Consider the following 19,796-nt stretch of genomic DNA (forward strand, 5'->3'; position numbering starts at 1 on the left):
ACGACAACGAACGCTGAGCCATTAATTATACAGAAAACAAAACACGTGCTGATGCGAACAGCTTAATGCTAACTTAACATTGAAAACGCCATAGACATGCTAACGCGTTAGCATCGGTCCCGTTTTTAAGTTATAAAATACATCTATCAACTGTTTCAGAAGACCATAACAGGTCGGTTTAACATAAAAATATTAAATATTACTCAGACATACGCTCTTCGGGGGTTTAACAGGGAAAAATTAGGTTAATGCGAAATAAAACAATCCACGAATCATAGATCGAAGCACTGCTTCGATCTGCGAATCACTGCTTCGACTGGTTCAAGATTCAAAGCAAAGCCGCGCTGCAAAAAAAAGTTGATTACAGACCCGCTGCAGGTCTGTAATCAATGTAGAGAAATTATCATTTTCCTGACAAACACCCCCCAAGTGCACAATTGCATAAAAGCCTACCTGACATGCCTCATGACAAATCGGCCTGACTTCGTTGCAGTCACTAGTAATCGGTGTGTCTGGGTGAAAACACGACTTTTTTTTTTTTTTGTAACGGGTAGAAAATGTATCGGAGTAGAAGTATGCAATTAAGGTCGGAAATGTAGTGAAGTAAAAGTGAAAGTACGCTGAATTTAAAAAAAACTCAAGTACGTCTCCCAAAACGTACTTAAGTACAATAGTGAAGTATTTTTACTGCCCAGGACTGGGTACAATTAGTATACATTCCATCCATCCATTTTCTTCCACTTTATCCGGAGTCGGGTCGCGGGGCCAGCAGCTCAAGCAAAGCCACCCAGACCTCCGGATCCACACACAACTCCCCCAGCTACTCCGGGGGAACCCCAAGGCGTTTCCAAGCCAGCAGAGAGATGTAATCCTTCCAGCGTGTCCTGGGTCTTCCCCGGGGCCTCCTCCCAATGGGACGTGCCCGGAACACCTCTCCAGCGAGGCGTCCAGGGGGCATCCGGAAAAGATGCCCGAGCCACCTCAACTGACTCCTTTCGACGTGGAGGAGCAGCGGCTCGACTCCGAGCTGCTCCCGAGTGACCGAGCTCCTCACCCTGTCTCTAAGGGAGCGCCCAGCCACCCTGCGGAGGAAACTCATCTCGGCCGCTTGTACCCGCGATCTCGTTCTTTCGGTCATGAGCCAAATCTCATGACCATAGGTGAGGATCGGAACGTAGATCGATGGCGTCATGACGACACAGGAATGTCTGCATCAGGTGTGCACAGCAGAGGGGCAGAGACGAGGTAAGGACGCAGCCTGCAGGTCCTCTGCACAGAGAAATCAGAATGCACAGTCTGGCTCCAGCCAGACAAGCATTTGGAAACTTGAGGACACTAAGTGTTGAAGCTTTGTAGGTGGAATTCTTTCCCATTCTTGTCTGATGTACGACTTCAGTTGTTCAACAGTCCGGGGTCTCCGTTGTCGCATTTTGCGCTTCATAATGCGTCACACATTTTCAATGGGTGACAGGTCTGGACTGCAGGCAGGCCAGTCTAGTACCCACACTCTTTACTACAAAGCCACGCTGTTGTAACACATGCAGAATGTGGCTTGGCATTGTCTTGCTGAAATAAGCAAGAACATCCCTAAAAAAGACGTTACTTGGATGGCAGCATGTGTCGCTCCAAAACCTGGATGTACCTTTCAACATTGATGGTGCCATCACAGATGTGTAAGTTGCCCATGCCATGGGCACTAACACACCCCCATACCATCACAGATGCTGGCTTTTGAAGTTTGCGCTGGTAACAATCTGGATGGTCTTTCTGCTATTTTGTCCGGAGGACAAGACGTCCATGATTTCCAAAAACAATTTGAAATGTGGAGTCCTCAAACCACAGCACAATTTTCCACTTTGCATCTGGCCATTTTCAAATGAGCTCGGGCCCAGAGAAGGCGGCAGCATTTCTGGATGTTGTTGATGTATGGCTTTTGCTTTGCATGGTAGATTTTTAACTTGCACTTGTAGATGTAGCGATGAACTGTGTTAACTGACAATGGTTTTCTGAATGGTTGTTCACAAAGTGGTGATCCTCGCCCCATCTTTGCTTGTGAACAGTTGAGCCTTTTGGGGATGTTCCTTTTATACCATTCATGACACTCACCTGTTTCCAATTAACCTGTTCACTTGTGGAATGTTCCAAACAGGTGTTGTTTGAGCATTCATCAACTTTCCCAGTCTTTTGTTGGCCCTGTCCCAGCTTTGTTGAAATGTGTTGCAGGCATCCATTTCAAAATGACTAAATATTTGCACAAAAACAACAGTTTATCAGTTTGAACATTAAATATCTTGTCTTTGTGGTGTATTCAATTGAATATAGATTGAAGAGGATTTGTAAATGATTGTATTGTTTGTATTTACATTTCACTGGAATTGGGGTTGTACTTAAACTATACATTATGAATTAAATGGTGGTTTTGAAGAACTTAAACATGACTGTGGACAAAAACTAAACATCATTAAGTATAGCATGAATTTCACCACTAAATTTTGACCATTTCCATCTGGCAGTGTTGACATAACAGCGCAGCATTCACAACACTTTCTATAATTCAACAACTACAGCAATGAATTCTGTCACTTAACCAACAGGAACTTACTGCATGAAGTAGAAGTTTATGTCACCATCTCTGATTTCTTTTGGTGAGTGCCGGGAGATTCCAAGACATGGAAAGTTCTGAAACTGTCCTTCTGTTATGGTGTAAGTTCTTCATGTTCAAGCTAGAATCAAGACCATAACTTATTCTATTTACCCAAACAACTTTTGCATTTTTTTTTTCTTTTTGGCTACATACCAGTTTTATGATACTCCTGATGTGCAGATCAGTGCAGTCTTCTGTAACAACAGCTGCCATTTCAGGGTCTCCATTGAACAGTACATGAATTACAGCAGGACTTAATCCTGTGACATGAGGACTCTTATGCAGAAAGGTGTGGGCCAACATCCTGTATACAACCTGGAAGAGGTTGCTTTCAAGAAGCACCTCTGATGCTGCTGGAACAAGATGGTCAGGTTCACCCTCAAATAACAGTGTTCAGCTACTCCTCCTGTAAAGTGTCAAGAGAGCACAGGATAAAGTCACAATTAACCACTTAAATACGCTTTAAAAATCACATCATATTCACCTTCAAAATAGTAAGAGACTTACCAAGATCTAGACTGAATCCAAACTGGAGTTTGGATATTATTGTTGTCATGAAGTACTGCATTAGTCCCTCTCTGACAGCAATATCATCTGAAATAAAATACTGATAACGGTGGAAAAACAATGGCTGACTAATACAGGTAACTAGATTATGTAACATCAAACAAGCAAGGGAAAAAAATTGTCAGTATTCTATTGGCTGTAATTCTAGAATAGCATGCTTAAAACCCCCATCACATTAGAGCACAAATTGACATTTGTACGGCATTGGTGGGAGTCATGCTGCATTTGAACGCCTCGTACAGCATTCCTACAGCAGTCGGCACAGCAGTGTGTGGCTCGTGCTGGAAAACATACGAATGGCAGTGGAGTCAGTTGTACTGCATTCGTATTGCCATAAGAATGGACAGTCAAACATCATTTGTCAACCTACAGTTGTACAGCATTCGACCTGCAGCACAAATTCCACATGAAGTGACATTCGAACGACATTTGTGCAAGTCCTACTGCATTCGAATTCCTCATGCAGCATTCCTGTGGCACTTAGGGAAATACACCAAATTGGCAGGCTAGCACAAATGTAGAAGAGCAGGCACACTACTGTCATGCTGCAGTCAAACTGGGTAATATTCATACGGTGGTCATACTGCTGTGTGACTGCTAGCCCGAATGGCATTCAAACTGGCATACAAAATGGCAACCCCCCAGAATTTGGAGTAGTCTGATTGCGTTGGCATAGCCCAACTGTGCCCCCGATGAGCCCCCCCAATACATATACATCCTGTTGGGTGCATAAACAAAATTTTGTAATGTTCAAAGCTGCAATCATCATGTGCACTAGACATGAACATTGCACAATCACAACAAATACACCATGTGTCACATCTAGTCAGTGCATCTAACAGCCATGATGACATAATTCAGACTAATCCTACGACACACAAGATGGACTGTCAATGGATGTGTGATTACATGCACAATCCAGATGTTATACCGTGATCACAGGCGCTGTGCATCAGTGCATCTCTGTGACGTGTTGACGCAGACTGCGGTTGTGACGATTCAGTTTAACAGCCATGATGACATGATAACCAATGAATCCTCTGACACATGAGGTGGACTGTCAATGGATGTGTGATTACATGCACAATCTGGATGTTATACTGCGATTCTGGATTAAGTTTCACTTTATATACGCTCTGAAGGATTACCATTAGTAGGATTACATCAAAAGTACTTCACAAATGCTCACCAAATGTTAACCACAGACACACATTAGGGCATGGAAGACTCCATTACATTTTGGAGGTGATTATTCAGTTTTTATTTTTTTGTGGGGGACGGTTGTCCGCATTTGACTTGACTCTGGGTAGTCCACCTGGATTCAGGTGCTGCTGCACTACCAATTGTGTGAATCATTTGTCCTTGGCATTTGTACACAGCTGTACGAATGTCTGTCCCATACGAATTCCGTTTGTCCAATGCGTGTGATTCATACACCATTCATGGTCTAGTGTGACGGGGCCCTAATATTGACTCTTCCCGGTAACAGGAGAATATTGTGCACGGCATATTTTCATTAGTGGTCATCAACTAGATATACCAGGGGTGGCCAAGTTTGGTCCCCGAGAGCCACCTTCCTGACACTCTTAGTTGTCTCCCTGCTCCAACACACCTGAATCCAATGAAAGGCTCATTAAAAGTCTGCTAATAGTCTTTCACTGAATTCAGGTGTGTTGGAGCAGGGAGACAAGAGTGTCAGGAAGGTGGCTCTCGAGGACCGAACTTGGCCACACCTGAGATATACGTTTTTGGACTTTATGCTCCCATTTAACAAATCCATAAGATGCTCGAGTGGTCGAGTCGATTTATATTTCTTATCAACAGTACAATGAAGTGGACACGCCCAGTCTTGCTGCCATTTACAGAATGAGAGATGTTCCCGTTTCCTGTCTGCTTCAGAGTCTCTTAGATCCATCCACTCCAGGTGGATCATTTAAGTGGTTTGCCAGATTCATGTTGCCTTAACAAATTCCCTTTGAAAACTGGCAGCTTGAGTCGGTTTTTTAATAAGCTTCCATTCTAAACAAACTATGTTATCCATTTCAGAGAGACATGTTTGCAAGTCATCTGTAGATCCAGATATCTTCTGTCTACAGAAAAAGAGGAAAGTTGTGTCCATGTCACTGACAAGACCCAACAGCTTCAGAATCTGTCGCACAGCTGAGTTATCCTAAAAACAACAAAACGGCATTCTGAACAAAAACATATGATCCTGTTGCATTTTATCAACTATGTAATTGTATCATCTAATTATATGTTACAGGTGTTATTTTTCTAATGACTCAGTTTCAGATGCACATAATCCTATAGCGGCCCTATTGTGATGACACCAACCACCATCCATCCTTTGTGATCCAACTCCTTGCAGTCAGTCACTGCTGGTACTACTGCACTTGGAGCTGATGTTTCAGGTCTCACTGAAACACCATCACTGACTGGGGCTGTCTCTCCATTTCTGTCACTTGGCCTCCCTCTTGTTTGCTTTCTGATTCCTGCATTGGTGCCCTTGAAGCTAACAAAATTAAAATTATGGTCATACTCCCTTATTTGTGTGCACAACACAGACATTTTCATAAAGAAAAATTAATATTCTGCCCTTGCATTCCTTGAGGAAGTACAGACCCACTGCAACTCAGTCTGTGCTGCTTCATCTCTGAAAAGGGAACTTCCTTTGGACAAGTGATGCAAGACATGAGCTCTCCCAACAACAAATCACTTTTAATTGTCACAGTAAGCTTTATGTATTAGACTGATTTTCTGTAAATTTCTATACACAAGCTAAGGGTAGATCCTGTTGAAGTGGACATACGTAGATTGTAGCCCGTCCAATTGTCGTCAGTGGAGCTTTCAGATAGGCATGAGTGTATCCACTGCTGGGATACGGAAGCAAGGCAAGATTTCAACAGCGTAGATCCTCCCCCTTCTTTGAGCTTCAGAAACACTCCCATCAGTTAGTTATAGCCATGGGATCGTGGTAATGCCCTGGGGGAAGTCATAATTCATACTGATTCATCTAAAACTGAGCAAATAAGCCTGTGATAACTATTATTCACACTATGAAAATCCATTAAGTCAATATGAACATATGGAAATATTTAGGATTATTTAAAGAAATGCTGAGTAGAACTGCAAATAATTTTAACAAGCCACAGACTGTACAAGCTTTTTTTTGGTAGATTCCTAGTTCCCCCACTAACCTGAAAGTCACCTTTTACTCTTAAAGTCCTGAAGTTGGGTCTAGCACTGGTACCACAGTCTCTCATACAAAGACTGGTAGCATGTTTTTGAAAACACGGCTGTGATTGGTCCGATACGTCGGCCGCTATTGGCTATCACGCCACGCTCTGTGATTGGCTGTGGCGTAACCGCTGAAAATGTAAGTTGGTTCCACTCCTCCAGAGACTGTGGTACCAGTGCTACATTGTAAACAAAGGCTGCAGCCAATCAGAGCAGCGTGTCTCAGCCAAACAGCAAAATGTCAGAATCCTGACTAAAAGGCACTTGACCAAATAACCCAATACCGACTCCTTCGCATTGCCTGGAGGACTGGAACCAACTTTAAGCACTACACTTGGAACTTTATCCACCTTGTGGTCACTCAAGCAGAGCGCGTGTAGCTTGTTCAACTGTCTCATACCATATTTCTTCAGGCTCCACCATTGCTTCTTTTTGGGCTTCTTCCTTTGTACTTCTGTCAAATATTTTGATTTTAGAGGCAATTGATTGTAGTTTTGCAGTTGTGGTGGCTTCTTCTGTTGGTAAATCTGCTTCTTTCATCCTCTCAAAATTCTGCCTTTGTCCTCCTGCCCTTTATGCCTCAAGTAAGCAAAGCAGTGAAAGATTTTTCTACTCTCCAACGGTCCAATTTACATCGTAGTTTCATTGGTTTCTTTTAGCCCTTTGACACCGTTGTTGCTGGGGTCCAGAATCATATGCTAGTCTGGTGGATTATCCAGTTCAGTACTGCCACAGGAAGAGATGTCTGCCTGCAGCACTGGGAGAAGTTTCACCATTGCGCTCCTCATGCCCTGGTGCCTAGGCATGATTTGGGGACCTTTTTAATCCTGGATGATGTCTGACTAGTATAATTTATCATTAAGAAATTTTTTTTAATCTTTGCTTTCTGGACTTTAAGCTGGGGTTTGTTTTCATTGAAATGTTCTAATACTGGGATTTCTCCTGGCAAACCCCTTCACAGTGGGGCTGAGGACACTAGGCTAGTGTCTAGTAGGACTTCCAACCCACCCAGACCGTGTGTGTAGCTTGTTCAATTAACTTAGTCTCTTAATATTCCTTCTGGCTCCACCGGTACGGCACAAAGAGCCTTGCTACCTCAGCTGCAACACAAATAGTGCTACCCAGTGTTCACTAGCTCTGCGTCGATCCATCATCTGGAATCAGTTTGCCTCGACTTGATGTGCAGGCTAACCAATTAATGACATTTATTTAATGACGTATTTATTTAATTGCGGCACTTTTATGCCTCCATACAAGGAGGCCTTGAAAGACTGGTATAAATTTCAGTTCTTAGGACTGCTGCACAGAAGAGATAGGCATGGTGTGAAGGAGTCAAAGGGTGCAGCAGCATATGAAGCACAATGTATGAAGGCTTTCAAGGAAAAATGTGCAACTTGCAAGGCCTATGGAAGCAGCAGCCCATCAGAAATTTGTGATCTTGACCTTTTAGGTGCAGTCATCTCTACACTCACTGTCCCACTAATATTTCTCAGTGAAAATTATTGCAGTCCAAACAAGATTACCAATAAGGTGGCTTCATGTTTGACCTCTCAAACAAAATGTGACCAAAAAACTTGAATAAGCATTTATTTTTCCTACATTTGTGTTGGAACAATGACTTCATATTAAATGCAATCTGGCATCACAAAACCCAAAAATGCAATAGAGAAACAGTGTAACCTCCATATGCAAGTGCACCCCCTTTACTGTGCAAAAGTAACTGATGGAAAGTGAAGTCATCCTGTTAATGCTGGGAAATCCTCTGGGTCATCTGGGTTTGGAGCCAGACCCTCCTATTGACAACAGAAACAACACAAGTTAGTAGTTGCATTTTATTTATTTGAATAAACCTCTGATTCAGCACAAAACTTAATACCATCTCCACTTTAGGTTTGGCACGCTCCAATCGTCCAGTTAGACCACTTTGTGCCCCTCTGCCTCGACCCCCGCGGCTGGGGCGTCCCAGACTCCCAAAATTGATATCCATAAGGGAGGTGATGTCATTGACAGACCTCCGAAGGAAGCTGCCGTCTTCTTCCAACTCTTCCAGATTTCCCTTCAGGTTCTATATGTTGGAATTAAACCTCAGTCATGCTCATTGATCATGATAATCTTGATCTCGTCAGGAAAAGAAAAGTTTAGACACTCAATTCTGCATTTGTTCAAATTCTTTGCCTTTTAGCACTGTATACAGACACCAATCTTAAGGCATACACATCCTAGAAGCATTTGTGATACGTTATGCACCTGCTGTCAAGATTGGGCCCTTGGACCTGTCTTTAAAATGGAGGCTTATATAACTTCCTCCAGCTCCCCCCAACCTCATGCTCTCAGGAGGTGGTGTGACATGCATTTGACAACTGATTGGTTGAGAGTTCCTGCATCATCACTGATGTGGTGGGGGGAATTTAACTCCAAAACTCTTGAAGTGCAATTTGGGATACTGCAGGTTCCGTTTTCAGTCCTTTGTCAGTTTATACTGCACCACTTAGATGGAATTCATTTTTCACAATTAGGCTGTTGACACTCAGCTATATATGCCAAATAATGCAAAACTAGTATCAGGATCTTAGAACACTAGCTTCTGAAGAACTGTATGTTAATTACTTCTATCTAAACATAGACCCAATTAGTCAGAGCCATCAGTATGACCAAACTTTACTTTATGAATGTGTCAGTGATAAAGCTAAATATGTTGGGGTGATATTTGATCCCTCCATGTGCTTTGGTCCACAGAGTGTTAATCAAGAATGCTTATCAAGTTATGGAATACTGCAAATATTCTGCTAATTCTATCTTTGGCTGATTCAGAGACCCTGGTTTGTGCCTTTATTTCACAGAACTGATGTTTTTTTTTTCCTGGCTTGCCTCAAACCAACATTAGGTCTTCAACTGCACATCACTATACATTGAGACAGAGGGAGTAGGTGAAAACATTCAAATTCCTCAACATTGGAGGAGTCACATGGTGAGGGACTGTGAAATGGCTGCGCCATAGAAGAGAATGGATTTAGAAAAACAATTGGTAGATAAATATGACGAGAATGGGTTTAGAAGAATATGCCAACTAAAATTCAAACTTAATGAAATTTACAATAAAAAGGCAGACTGCATTGTTTAGGCTCAAAACAAATGTATGAGAACGGTGAAAAAACAGGACGGCTACTGTCAAGACAACTTTAACGTTTAGAAAATCAAAGCGTGATTTCGGCAATTAAAAAAGATGGCAAGTTGATACATCATTGCGGGTTATTAATACAGTTTTCAAAAACTTATGAAAATCTTTATACTTCAGAGAATACAGCCAGTACAGAAGAATTCGAGTCCTTTTTTGACAAGATATTACTGCCTAACGTTTCTCAGGAAGGGAAAGAGATTGGAGGTGCCTATAATGGAGGCTGAAGTTAAAACTATTTCTGGAATGAAGAGGGGGAAGTCACCCAGTATAGATGGATTTACAGCAGAATATTACCATATATGTGCAGATATACGAGGTCTGTCCATAAAGTACAGGTCCTTTTTATTTTTTTCAAAAACTATATGGATTTCATTCATATGTTTTTACGTCAGACATGCTTGAACCCTCGTGCGCATGCGTGAGTTTTTCCACTCCTGTCGGTGACGTCATTCGCCTGTGAGCACTCCTTGTGGGAGGAGTCGTCCAGCCCCTCGTTGGAATTCCTTTATCTGAGAAGTTGCTGAGAGACTGGCGCTTTGTTTGATCAAAATTTTTTCTAAACCTGTGAGACACATCGAAGTGGACATGGTTCGAAAAATTAAGCTGGTTTTCAGTGAAAATTTTAACGGCTGATGAGAGATTTTGAGGTGACACTGTCGCTTTAAGGACTTCCCACGGTGCGAGACGTCGCGCTGCGCTCTCAGGCAGCGTCATCAGCCTGTTTCAAGCTGAAAGTTTTAATCAGGCTATAATCACACTTTTGCCAAAAGGTGACAAAGATTTAACAGATCCAGTGAACTACAGACCTATAAGTTTGATGAATGTCGATTGTAAAATTTTGTTTTTAGCAAGGAGATTGAATGAATGAAAACTACAACAACAATTACAAGATAGATCAGTGAAGACAACAAAAAAGTTCCTACTGTGTACCCAACATGTCCGAAAAGGGGTAGGGTGAAGCATCATCTTATTTATCCCTGCCCCTTCTTCCCCACAACCAGTAATACCCTTTGCCACATATACACAGATTCCTACACACCTAAACCGCTATATATATATAGCTATATATATAGCTATATATATAGCTATATATATATATATATATATATATATATATATATATATATATATATATATATACACACACACATATATATACACAAACAAATATACACAAACAAATATACACCTACACATACCTACTTACATACAAAATACTATATATTTACAAGCCAAAGCAAAAAACAAAAACACCCTAACCCTCATTACCCTTCCTCCTCCCTATACCTAGAAAAAAAAAAACATTTTTGTACCGCTGTTTGAACTGGTTCATGCTTGGACATTGCTTGAGCCCCACTCCCAATCTGTTCCACATCCTCACCCCACAGACAGAAATACAGAAACCTTTTAATGTTCGTGCCCACTGATGCTTTAAATTAAATTTCGCCCTCAGACTGCAATCCCCTGATCTGTTAAAAAACATATTTTTAATATTTGCTGGAAGTAAATTGTTTATTGCTTTATACACGATTTGTACTGTTTGAAAATGAACCAAGTCTGTGAATTTTAAGAATTTGGATTGTAAAAATAGTGGATTTGTATGATCTCTATAGCCAGTATTATGAATAATTCTTATAGCTCTTTTCTGCATTACTGATAGTGATTGTGTTGTACCTTTATAAGTATTACCCCATACCTCTGCACAGTACTGTAAATATGGTAAAACCAGTGAGCAGTAAAGAATGCGGAGTGAGTTGTGGTCCAGAATGTTTCGCTTTGTTTAGAACTGAAATGCTTCTTGACAGTTTACTTTGTATATGTTTTATATGAGTCTTCCAGTTTATCTTATCTATTATCACCCCCAGAAACTTATTTTCATGTACCCTTTCAATATCTACCCCCTCGACTTGTAACTGAACCTGTATGTCTGTATTACAATAGCCAAATAACATGTATTTTGTTTTACTTAAGTTTAATGATAATTTGTTTCTGTCAAACCATATTTTCAATTTTCCCATTTCTATACTGATCCTCCTCAGTAACTCCTGCAAATCCCCCCTGAACACAAAAAGGTTGTGTCATCTGCAAATAATACTAATTTTAATATTTTGGAAACATTGACAATATCATTTAGATAAATTAGAAACAGTTTTGGACCCAATACTGACCCCTGTGGGACGCCACAAGCATTGTCCATGCATGATGACGTATATTCCCCCCAACTTCACAAACTGTTTTCTGTTACTTAAGTAGCTTCTCACCCAGTGCAACACCAACCCCCTAATCCCATACTGTTCAAGTTCATTGATTAATATGTCATGACTGATTGTATCAAAAGCCTTTTTTAGGTCTATAAATATTCCAACTGAATGTAATTTGTGGTCTATGGCGTTTGTAATCTCCTCAACTGATTCTATTAATGCAAGTGATGTTGAACTATGTGCTCTGAATCCATATCGACTATCAGTAAGTAATTTGTTTATTTATGAATTTGTCTAATCTATTATTGAATAACTTCTAATAATTTGGAAAATTGTGGAAGCAAAGAAACAGGTCTATAATTTGTGAAGTGGTGTCTATCCCCAGTCTTATACAGCGGCACAACCTTAGCTATTTTCATTTGATTGGAAAATTTACCGGTTTGAAATGATAAGTTACAGATGTATGTTAATGGTTCTACAATCCGTTCAATGAACTGTTTTACCACCACCATATCAATTTCATTTAAATCGGTAGATGTTTTATATTTACAAATATTCACAATGTCTAATTTCTTTTCCATCCACTGCTGTGAGGAACATTGAACAGGGATTTCTTTCTATGAGATTATTATCCCAATCCTCAGGTTGGGAATTGGGAATTTTTTCTGCCAAGCTTGGTCCAATATTTACAAAAAAAATTATTAAAACCGTTGACTACCTCATCCTTATTTTCCTTCTTGACATCATCAATGAAATACTGAGGGTAACTTTTTTATTAGCATTTTTGATAATGCTATTTAATATAGCCCATATTCCTTTAATAGTTTGTTATTATATAATATGTTACTATAATATTCCTTCCTACACACCCGTATAATATTAATCTATTTTTGTATTTCTTATATCTATTTTCTGCCTCTTTAGTCTTTAGTTTTATGAATTCTCTATACAGTGTATTTTTCTTATTACATGCATTTCGTAACCCTTTCGTCATCCATGGTCGAGCTTGGATTTTTTGTTTTCTGTAGTCTTGTTTAATTGGACAATTTTTATCATAATGATGTAAATATTTGTAAAAAAGTTTCATATGCACTATCAACACTTTCACTGTATACCTTTCCCCAGTTTTGCTCCTGTAAATCCTTCTTTAGTGTGTTCATGTTTTCCTCTGTCCGCACTTGCCTGTTTTATTTTCTCCTCTGGCTGATTCCGCCGATGGTTTCTATTATAAACTATGAAAACTGGTAGATGATCACTAATGTCATTGATTAATAATCCACTCAGTGTTATTCTCAATATCATTGCTGAATATATTATCAATTAAGGTAGCACTATGGTATGTAATTCTGCTTGGCCTGGTGATTTTTGGATATAAACTCATACTGTACATTATACTGATATATTCATCTGTTATTTTATGCTTATTTGGATTGAGCAGATCAATATTTAAGTCACCACAAATAAACAGTTTTTTGATTAGTTTTTGAGAACATTTTTTCCATACAGTCAGTGAATGTTTCAATACTAGATCCTGGTGCTCTATATATACAGCTAATACATTTTTGCTTTTTTCTTCACATATTTCAATAGTTATACATTCTAATAAGTTATCAATCACAGTTGTCATATTGTCTACTATTTTATAATCCATGTTCTTATCCACATACACAGCCACTCCTCCACTCTTATTCTGTTTACACAATTAAATTCATATCCATCCAGTTCAAAATCCATTCCTTTATCTTCATTGATCCATGTTTCTGATATAGCAATGTTAAATATTTTTTTAAATTGACTTAAATATTCTTTAATGTTGTTAAAGTTTGCATATAGACTTCTGCTGTTGAAATTGATTGATACTTTATCAGTTTTAATGATCCGATTAAACTGTTCATCTGTATAATAGCAACAACTGTCATTGATATTTGAGAAGAAATTATTGTCCGGGTCTGTGTCGTGCTCCAAGTCCAGTACATTGTGGTCTGTGTATTTAAATGTTCTCAGTTCTACTTTTCCATGATCAGCAATCCTTTGAGTTATATCCTTGTCTCCAGATGTAGATGTAGTAGATGAATAGGTTCCTCTGGTCTGTGTCATGGTGTTGTGATGTTTGTGTCCTCATACCTTATTGGTCGTATGTGTCCAGATCCTCGATGTTCCTGATTACCATAACCTTCGCTTGTTCTGGTGTTCCATTCAATTTGATAAATGTTTTGCAGTTGGATGTCCATGTCTGTTGAATTTTTCCCTGCTTTTTTTAAGAAACGAGCTTTCCTGGCGATGTCTGTGTTTCTTTTGGTCAGATGTTCATTGATGAATACGTTTGTTCCTTTAAGTTTCCGTCCCTGTTTTAACAATGCCATTTTATGTTTTCTGTTGACAAACCTCATAACTGCTCGCTTGTCTCCATCCTCTCTCCTGGGCAGGGGGTGGCACGCTTCAATGTTATTACAGTCCATTTGAATACCTTTAGATTGCAGGAAGTCAGCCACCTGTTCCACTGAGCTGGCCTCCTGCTCACTGGCCTCCCCTCCGCTGTCTTCTGACACCGCCCGTGCGTAGGATCGAGGTTTAATATGAATTCCTGTAATAACGTCGTTCATCCTTGTGTACTGTTCCAACTCCGCAACACAGTTCTCCAGGTACACCAGACGCCGGTCTTTCTCGGCATTCTGGATCCGGAGAGCCTTCACTTCTTCCACCAGCTCCATAATGGATTTCTGCTGCATTTTAACAACAGAGATTTCCTCAGACAAAAACTCCAGGGACTTTTTGATATCGTCTCCCTCCTCCGCCGTCAGTGCCTTCTTCGGACCCATGGTCAGATTGAAAACAGATTGTTCAAAAGACCAGGTGGGGTTTATTAAGCATTGGTCATCAGCTGACAATATGCGGAGATTACTACATCTACTATGGGCAAATAAGCACAACAAACTCTGTGGCTGCATTATCACTTGATGCCCAAAAAGCTTTTGACAGGGTCGAGTGGAGTTTTTTTGTTCATTACTTTGTCAAAATTTGGAATGGGTGACAATTTTTGTATTCTTGTCCAAAGGCAGCTGTTTCACCAATGGTATACTGTCCCAATTTTTTTGTATCTCAAGGTCGACCCGTCAGGGCTGTAGCCTCAGCCTGCTTTTGTTCACAATTTTTCTGGAACCTCTAGCTATTAAAATTAGGGAAGATTCTAGAATTAGGAGTGAGCAGAGGGGGGAGGGAGCACAAATTTTTGTATGCAGATATTTTGGTGCTTTGTCAAGACCCCTCTAACTCAGCTACAACATTAGAAGTTATTGATGACTTCTCTAAACTGTCAGGTTACAAAATTAATTGGCACAAGTCAGAGGCAATGCCAGTTTCACAAAATTGCAATGCTAATGTAAATCAAACAATTTTATTTATATAGCGCCAAATCACAAACAGTTGCCCCAAGGTGCTTTATATTGTAAGGCAAAGCCATACAATAATTACAGAAAAACCCCAACGGTCAAAACGACCCCGTGAGCAAGCACTTGGCGACAGTGGGAAGGAAAAACTCCCTTTTAACAGGAAGAAACCTCCAGCAGAACCAGGCTCAGGGAGGGGCAGTCTTCTGCTGGGACTGGTTGGGGCTGAGGGAGAGAACCAGGAAAAAGACATGCTGTGGAGGGGAGCAGAGATCAATCACTAATGATTAAATGCAGAGTGGTGCATACAGAGCAAAAAGAGAAAAACAGTGCATCAATTAACTGTAGTCTGAGAAGAAGATTCCCCATTTACATGAACAAATTGTAATCTATTAGATAAATATGATTCAAACAACCGCAGCGCAGTGCCTTTAATACCTATGGCATGCTCTAATCTCTAATAAAATTTTTATGGTCAACAGTATCAAAAGCAGCACTGAGGTCTAACAGAACAAGCACAGAGATGAGTCCACTGTCTGAGGCCATAAGATCATTTGTAACCTTCACTAATGCCGTTTCTGTACTATGATGAATTCTAAAACCTGACTGAAACTCTTCAAATAGACCATTCCTCTGCAGATGATCAGTTAGCTGTTTTACAACTACCCTTTCAAGAATTTTTGAGAGAAAAGGAAGGTTGGAGATTGGCCTATAATTAGCTAAGATAGCTGGGTCAAGTGATGGCTTTTTAAGTAATGGTTTAATTACTGCCACCTTAAACGCCTGTGGTACATAGCCAACTAATAAAGAGATTGATCATATTTAAGATCAAAGCATTAATGGTAGGGCTTCCTTGAGCAGCCTGGTAGGAATGGGGTCTAATAGACATGTTGATGGTTTGGAGGAAGTAACTAAAGAAAATAACTCAGAACAATCGGAGAGAAAGTCTAACCAAATACCGGCATCACTGAAAGCAGCCAAAGATAACTATGTCTTTGGGATGGTTATGAGTAATTTATCTAATAGTTAAAATTATTAGCAAAGAAAGTCATGAAGTCATTACTAGTTAAAGGAATACTTGGCTCAATAGAGCTCTGACTGTCAGCCTGGCTACAGTGCTGAAAAGAAACCTGGGGTTGTTCTTATTTTCTTCAATTAGTGATGAGTAGTAAGATGTCCTAGCTTTACGGAGGGCTTTTTTTTATAGAGCAACAGACTCTTTTTCCAGGCTAAGTGAAGATCTAAATTAGTGAGACACCATTTCCTCTCCAACTTACGGGTTATCTGCTTTAAGCTGCGAGTTTGAGAGTTATACCACGGAGTCAGGCACTTCTGATTTAAGGCTCTCTTTTTCAGAGGATCTACAGCATCCAAAGTCATCTTCAATGAGGATGTGAGAATGTATTAGCTTCCTTCAAATTTAAATGTTACAAAAGGAGATGAAATTTAGGAATAGCGCTTAATCCGGATGTTAATGATATTACAGCTTATATGGAAAAAGTGCTCATTAAAGTGAAAAACAATTTGGATAATTGGAACAAGTTACATTTGACGCTATGGGGTAAGGTAAATATAATAAAGATGGCCGTGGCCCCTTTGATCTATTATACTGGAATGATACCAATATATTCCAGGCCAAATTCTTTCAAGACATGATTAAACACGTTCTTTGGGATGGTGGCAAACCTAGAATTAATATTGGCAAGATGTGTCAATCAAAAAAAGAAGGTGGTCTGGCCTTACCTAGAACATTATAGCATTTCATTTGAAATGTCTAAGCTGTGTAAACACTGGTCAAAAACTAAACCAGATCTGGATTGGGTTTTGATTGAACAGGAACTCACCTCCCCGTCCACTCCTATTAAGTTTTTAACTCAGACAAAGGGAAAGAGCTGGATAACCCTATTTTGAATTTTTCAAAACTAGTGTGGCTGGAGGTTCACAAAAAATGTATTATCTCTCCTTATTTCCAAAGGTATGCATCCCTGTGCCACAGTCCAACAATTAAAATGAATAGAAAGATAATTTACTGGTCACAATGGTTAAAGAAAGGCATACGTATAATTGGTGACCTATATGAAAGACAATTTTATGCCTTAATGACCTAAAGGGAAAGTTTAAATTGGAAGGGCATGGCCACTTTCGGAAATATTTACAACTTAGACATTGTTTGAAAGCTCAAATAAAAAAACCTCAGAGAGTTTCTAATCACTGCCACCTTTACATTGTAAAGCATCAAATGGTTTAATGTGGCAAAGCTCTCGATTTACCGATCGATCTACGTTCCGATCCTCACCTATGGTCATGAGATTTGGCTCATGACCGAAAGAACGAGATCGCGAGTACAAGCGGCCGAGATGAGTTTCCTCCGCAGGGTGGCTGGGTGCTCCCTTAGAGATAGGGTGAGGAGCTCGGTCACTCGGGAGGAGCTCGGAGTCGAGCCGCTGCTCCTCCACATCGAAAGGAGTCAGTTGAGGTGGCTCGGGCATCTTTTCCGGATGCCCCCTGGACGCCTCGCTGGAGAGGTGTTCCATGCATGTCCCATTGGGAGGAGGCCCCGGGGAAGACCCAGGACACGCTGGAGGGACTACATCTTGGCTGGCTTGGGAACGCCTTGGGGTTCCCCCGGAGGAGCTGGTGGATGTGTGTGGATCGGGAGGTCTGGGTGGCTTTGCTTGAGCTGCTGCCCCCGCAACCCGACTCCGGATAAAGCGGAAGAAAATGGATGGATGGATGGTTTAATGTATGCCCTTGGGTTAAGAACAGTACACGTAAAAGTCTTAAAATAATATGGGAAAAAGATTTAGGTTGCAACTTTGAGGAGGAAACATGGGATTCTATCATCTGAGAATGGGCGTTTTATTAGGGAAGCAAAAGGTAAATTTATACAATACAAAATATTAAATAGGTATTATTTTACCCCATCTTGACTTTATAAGATGGGCATTAGTAAAGATGACTTGTGCTGGAAATGCCAAAAAGAGAAAGGTACTTTGTTGCATGCTTTATGGGAATGTCCTCTGGTTTTTCCAATATGGAATAGAGTTGTAAAGCACATGGAGGGTTGGTTACAGCGCAAATTACCTTTATCGCCAAATCTGTCTGTTGGGAGACAAGTGTGGTACCACAGGTTAATGAGTCAGTTTTTAGAGTGCTGTCTACGGGATTTGTCACTTGTGCTTGTATTATTTTGATGGTATGGAAAGCACCCCAGACTCCAACTCTCAAAACATGGAAAGAATGACTGAAAACAGCATGTGAAAAAATGCTGGGAAGGTTAAAAGGCAAAAATGAGGCTATATTAGAACAATGGGACAGTTTTTGCTCCTATGCCTCTACTACCTGTTGCAGTTGATGCTTAGATTAAAATATTGTGATATGTGCTGTGGTTTATTTTTAACTACTTATGTGTGCACCTCACTTTGTTTGGTTAGTGTTTATATGTTTGTTTTGCTTGTTGACTAAATATAAAATGAATAAAAACTTGAAATAAAAAAAATCCTCAGCACTCCCATCAGTGCTGATCTCACCTGTTCTTACAACAGGTGACAGATCAAGAAGTCCCAACATAGACTACTTTAAGAATGAGAAAATTTGGTATGTCAGCCAAAATTCTCAGCAACATCTACAGGTGTATGATTGCAGAGTGTCCTCACCACTGCCATCACAGTCAGTCTGGTAATTGCACAGTCCAAGACAGGAAGACTCCAGGGTGTGATTAAGACCTCACAGTACATCTCTGGGGCAGCATTCCCCTCACTGTAGGACATTTACTGAACCAGAGTCCTACGTAGGGATGGGTATTGATAAGATTTTATCGATAGATGCCATTATTGATTCCGCTTATCGATCCGATTCCTTATAGATTCCTCTTGTGAATTTTCTGTGTACTAAAAGTACGCTTTACAGGTTTTCTATGTCAAAAACATTTTAAATTGGTCAGTTGATCCTTGATCTCTGGACATGAATTAAAATAAAATCTGTAGTTTGTCAAAAGCATTTTCTTTCAGACATTTTGGCATGAATGTCTCTCCATACCTCTGAGCTGAGCTCAGCTGGCTGCTGCACATCACAAGACGTCTCATTTTGAAAGGAAAAACGTTTTGATCGATTGCAGTTTGTTTGCATTACAACGTTTGGAAAGCGGTCATTTAATTTAAATGGCATTTCCCTTTGAATTTATTAATTCCAACTGGACTATCGTTCTAACTTGACTCGGCAGAGAGCCGTGCATCGTTTGGAGCTGTGTGAACAGAATGAAGGACGGATTAGTCCCAGTTAGTGACTAATCCTGACAAAAGTGACTCACGATTGACATTCAGTGATGAAAATGAAAAACAAAGAAGCTGAAACCCAAAATTACCCCCCAACATCACCTGCATGATAATTTTTGAATTCTAGAATCTCAAATCCAATCTGGGACTAATTCCAGACAAACTGCAGTGAAAGCATCCACTTGAAAAAAAACTTTCCTTATTCAAATTCATTCGAATAGTATTCTGCCCACACTGGAATGCAGAAGTTTTCTAGCTTGGCAGATAGTTCTGGAGGAAATCACTGAAGAAATTAAACTGAAAATATGG

The 19,796-nt window shown here is 40.2% G+C and overlaps 1 protein-coding gene across 2 annotated transcripts in view; it reads right to left on the bottom strand.

Annotated features, from left to right (window-relative positions):
- Nucleotides 1–8,018: 8,018 nt before the first annotated feature.
- LOC117509819 (intracellular hyaluronan-binding protein 4-like) overlaps nt 8,019–19,796 on the bottom strand; it is a 47,926-nt gene continuing 36,148 nt past the window's right edge. For both annotated transcript variants that reach the window (XM_034169474.1, XM_034169473.1), the window contains exons 8-9: nt 8,325–8,513; nt 8,019–8,241 (exon numbers count right to left, since the gene is read on the bottom strand). In XM_034169474.1, coding sequence (XP_034025365.1) covers nt 8,185–8,241; nt 8,325–8,513 — 246 coding nt within the window. In that variant the 3' untranslated portion in view covers nt 8,019–8,184. The remainder of the gene's footprint in view (nt 8,242–8,324; nt 8,514–19,796) is intronic.

The sequence above is a fragment of the Thalassophryne amazonica genome, chromosome 5 (assembly GCF_902500255.1).
Source record: "Thalassophryne amazonica chromosome 5, fThaAma1.1, whole genome shotgun sequence".
Taxonomy (NCBI): Eukaryota; Metazoa; Chordata; class Actinopteri; order Batrachoidiformes; family Batrachoididae; genus Thalassophryne; species Thalassophryne amazonica.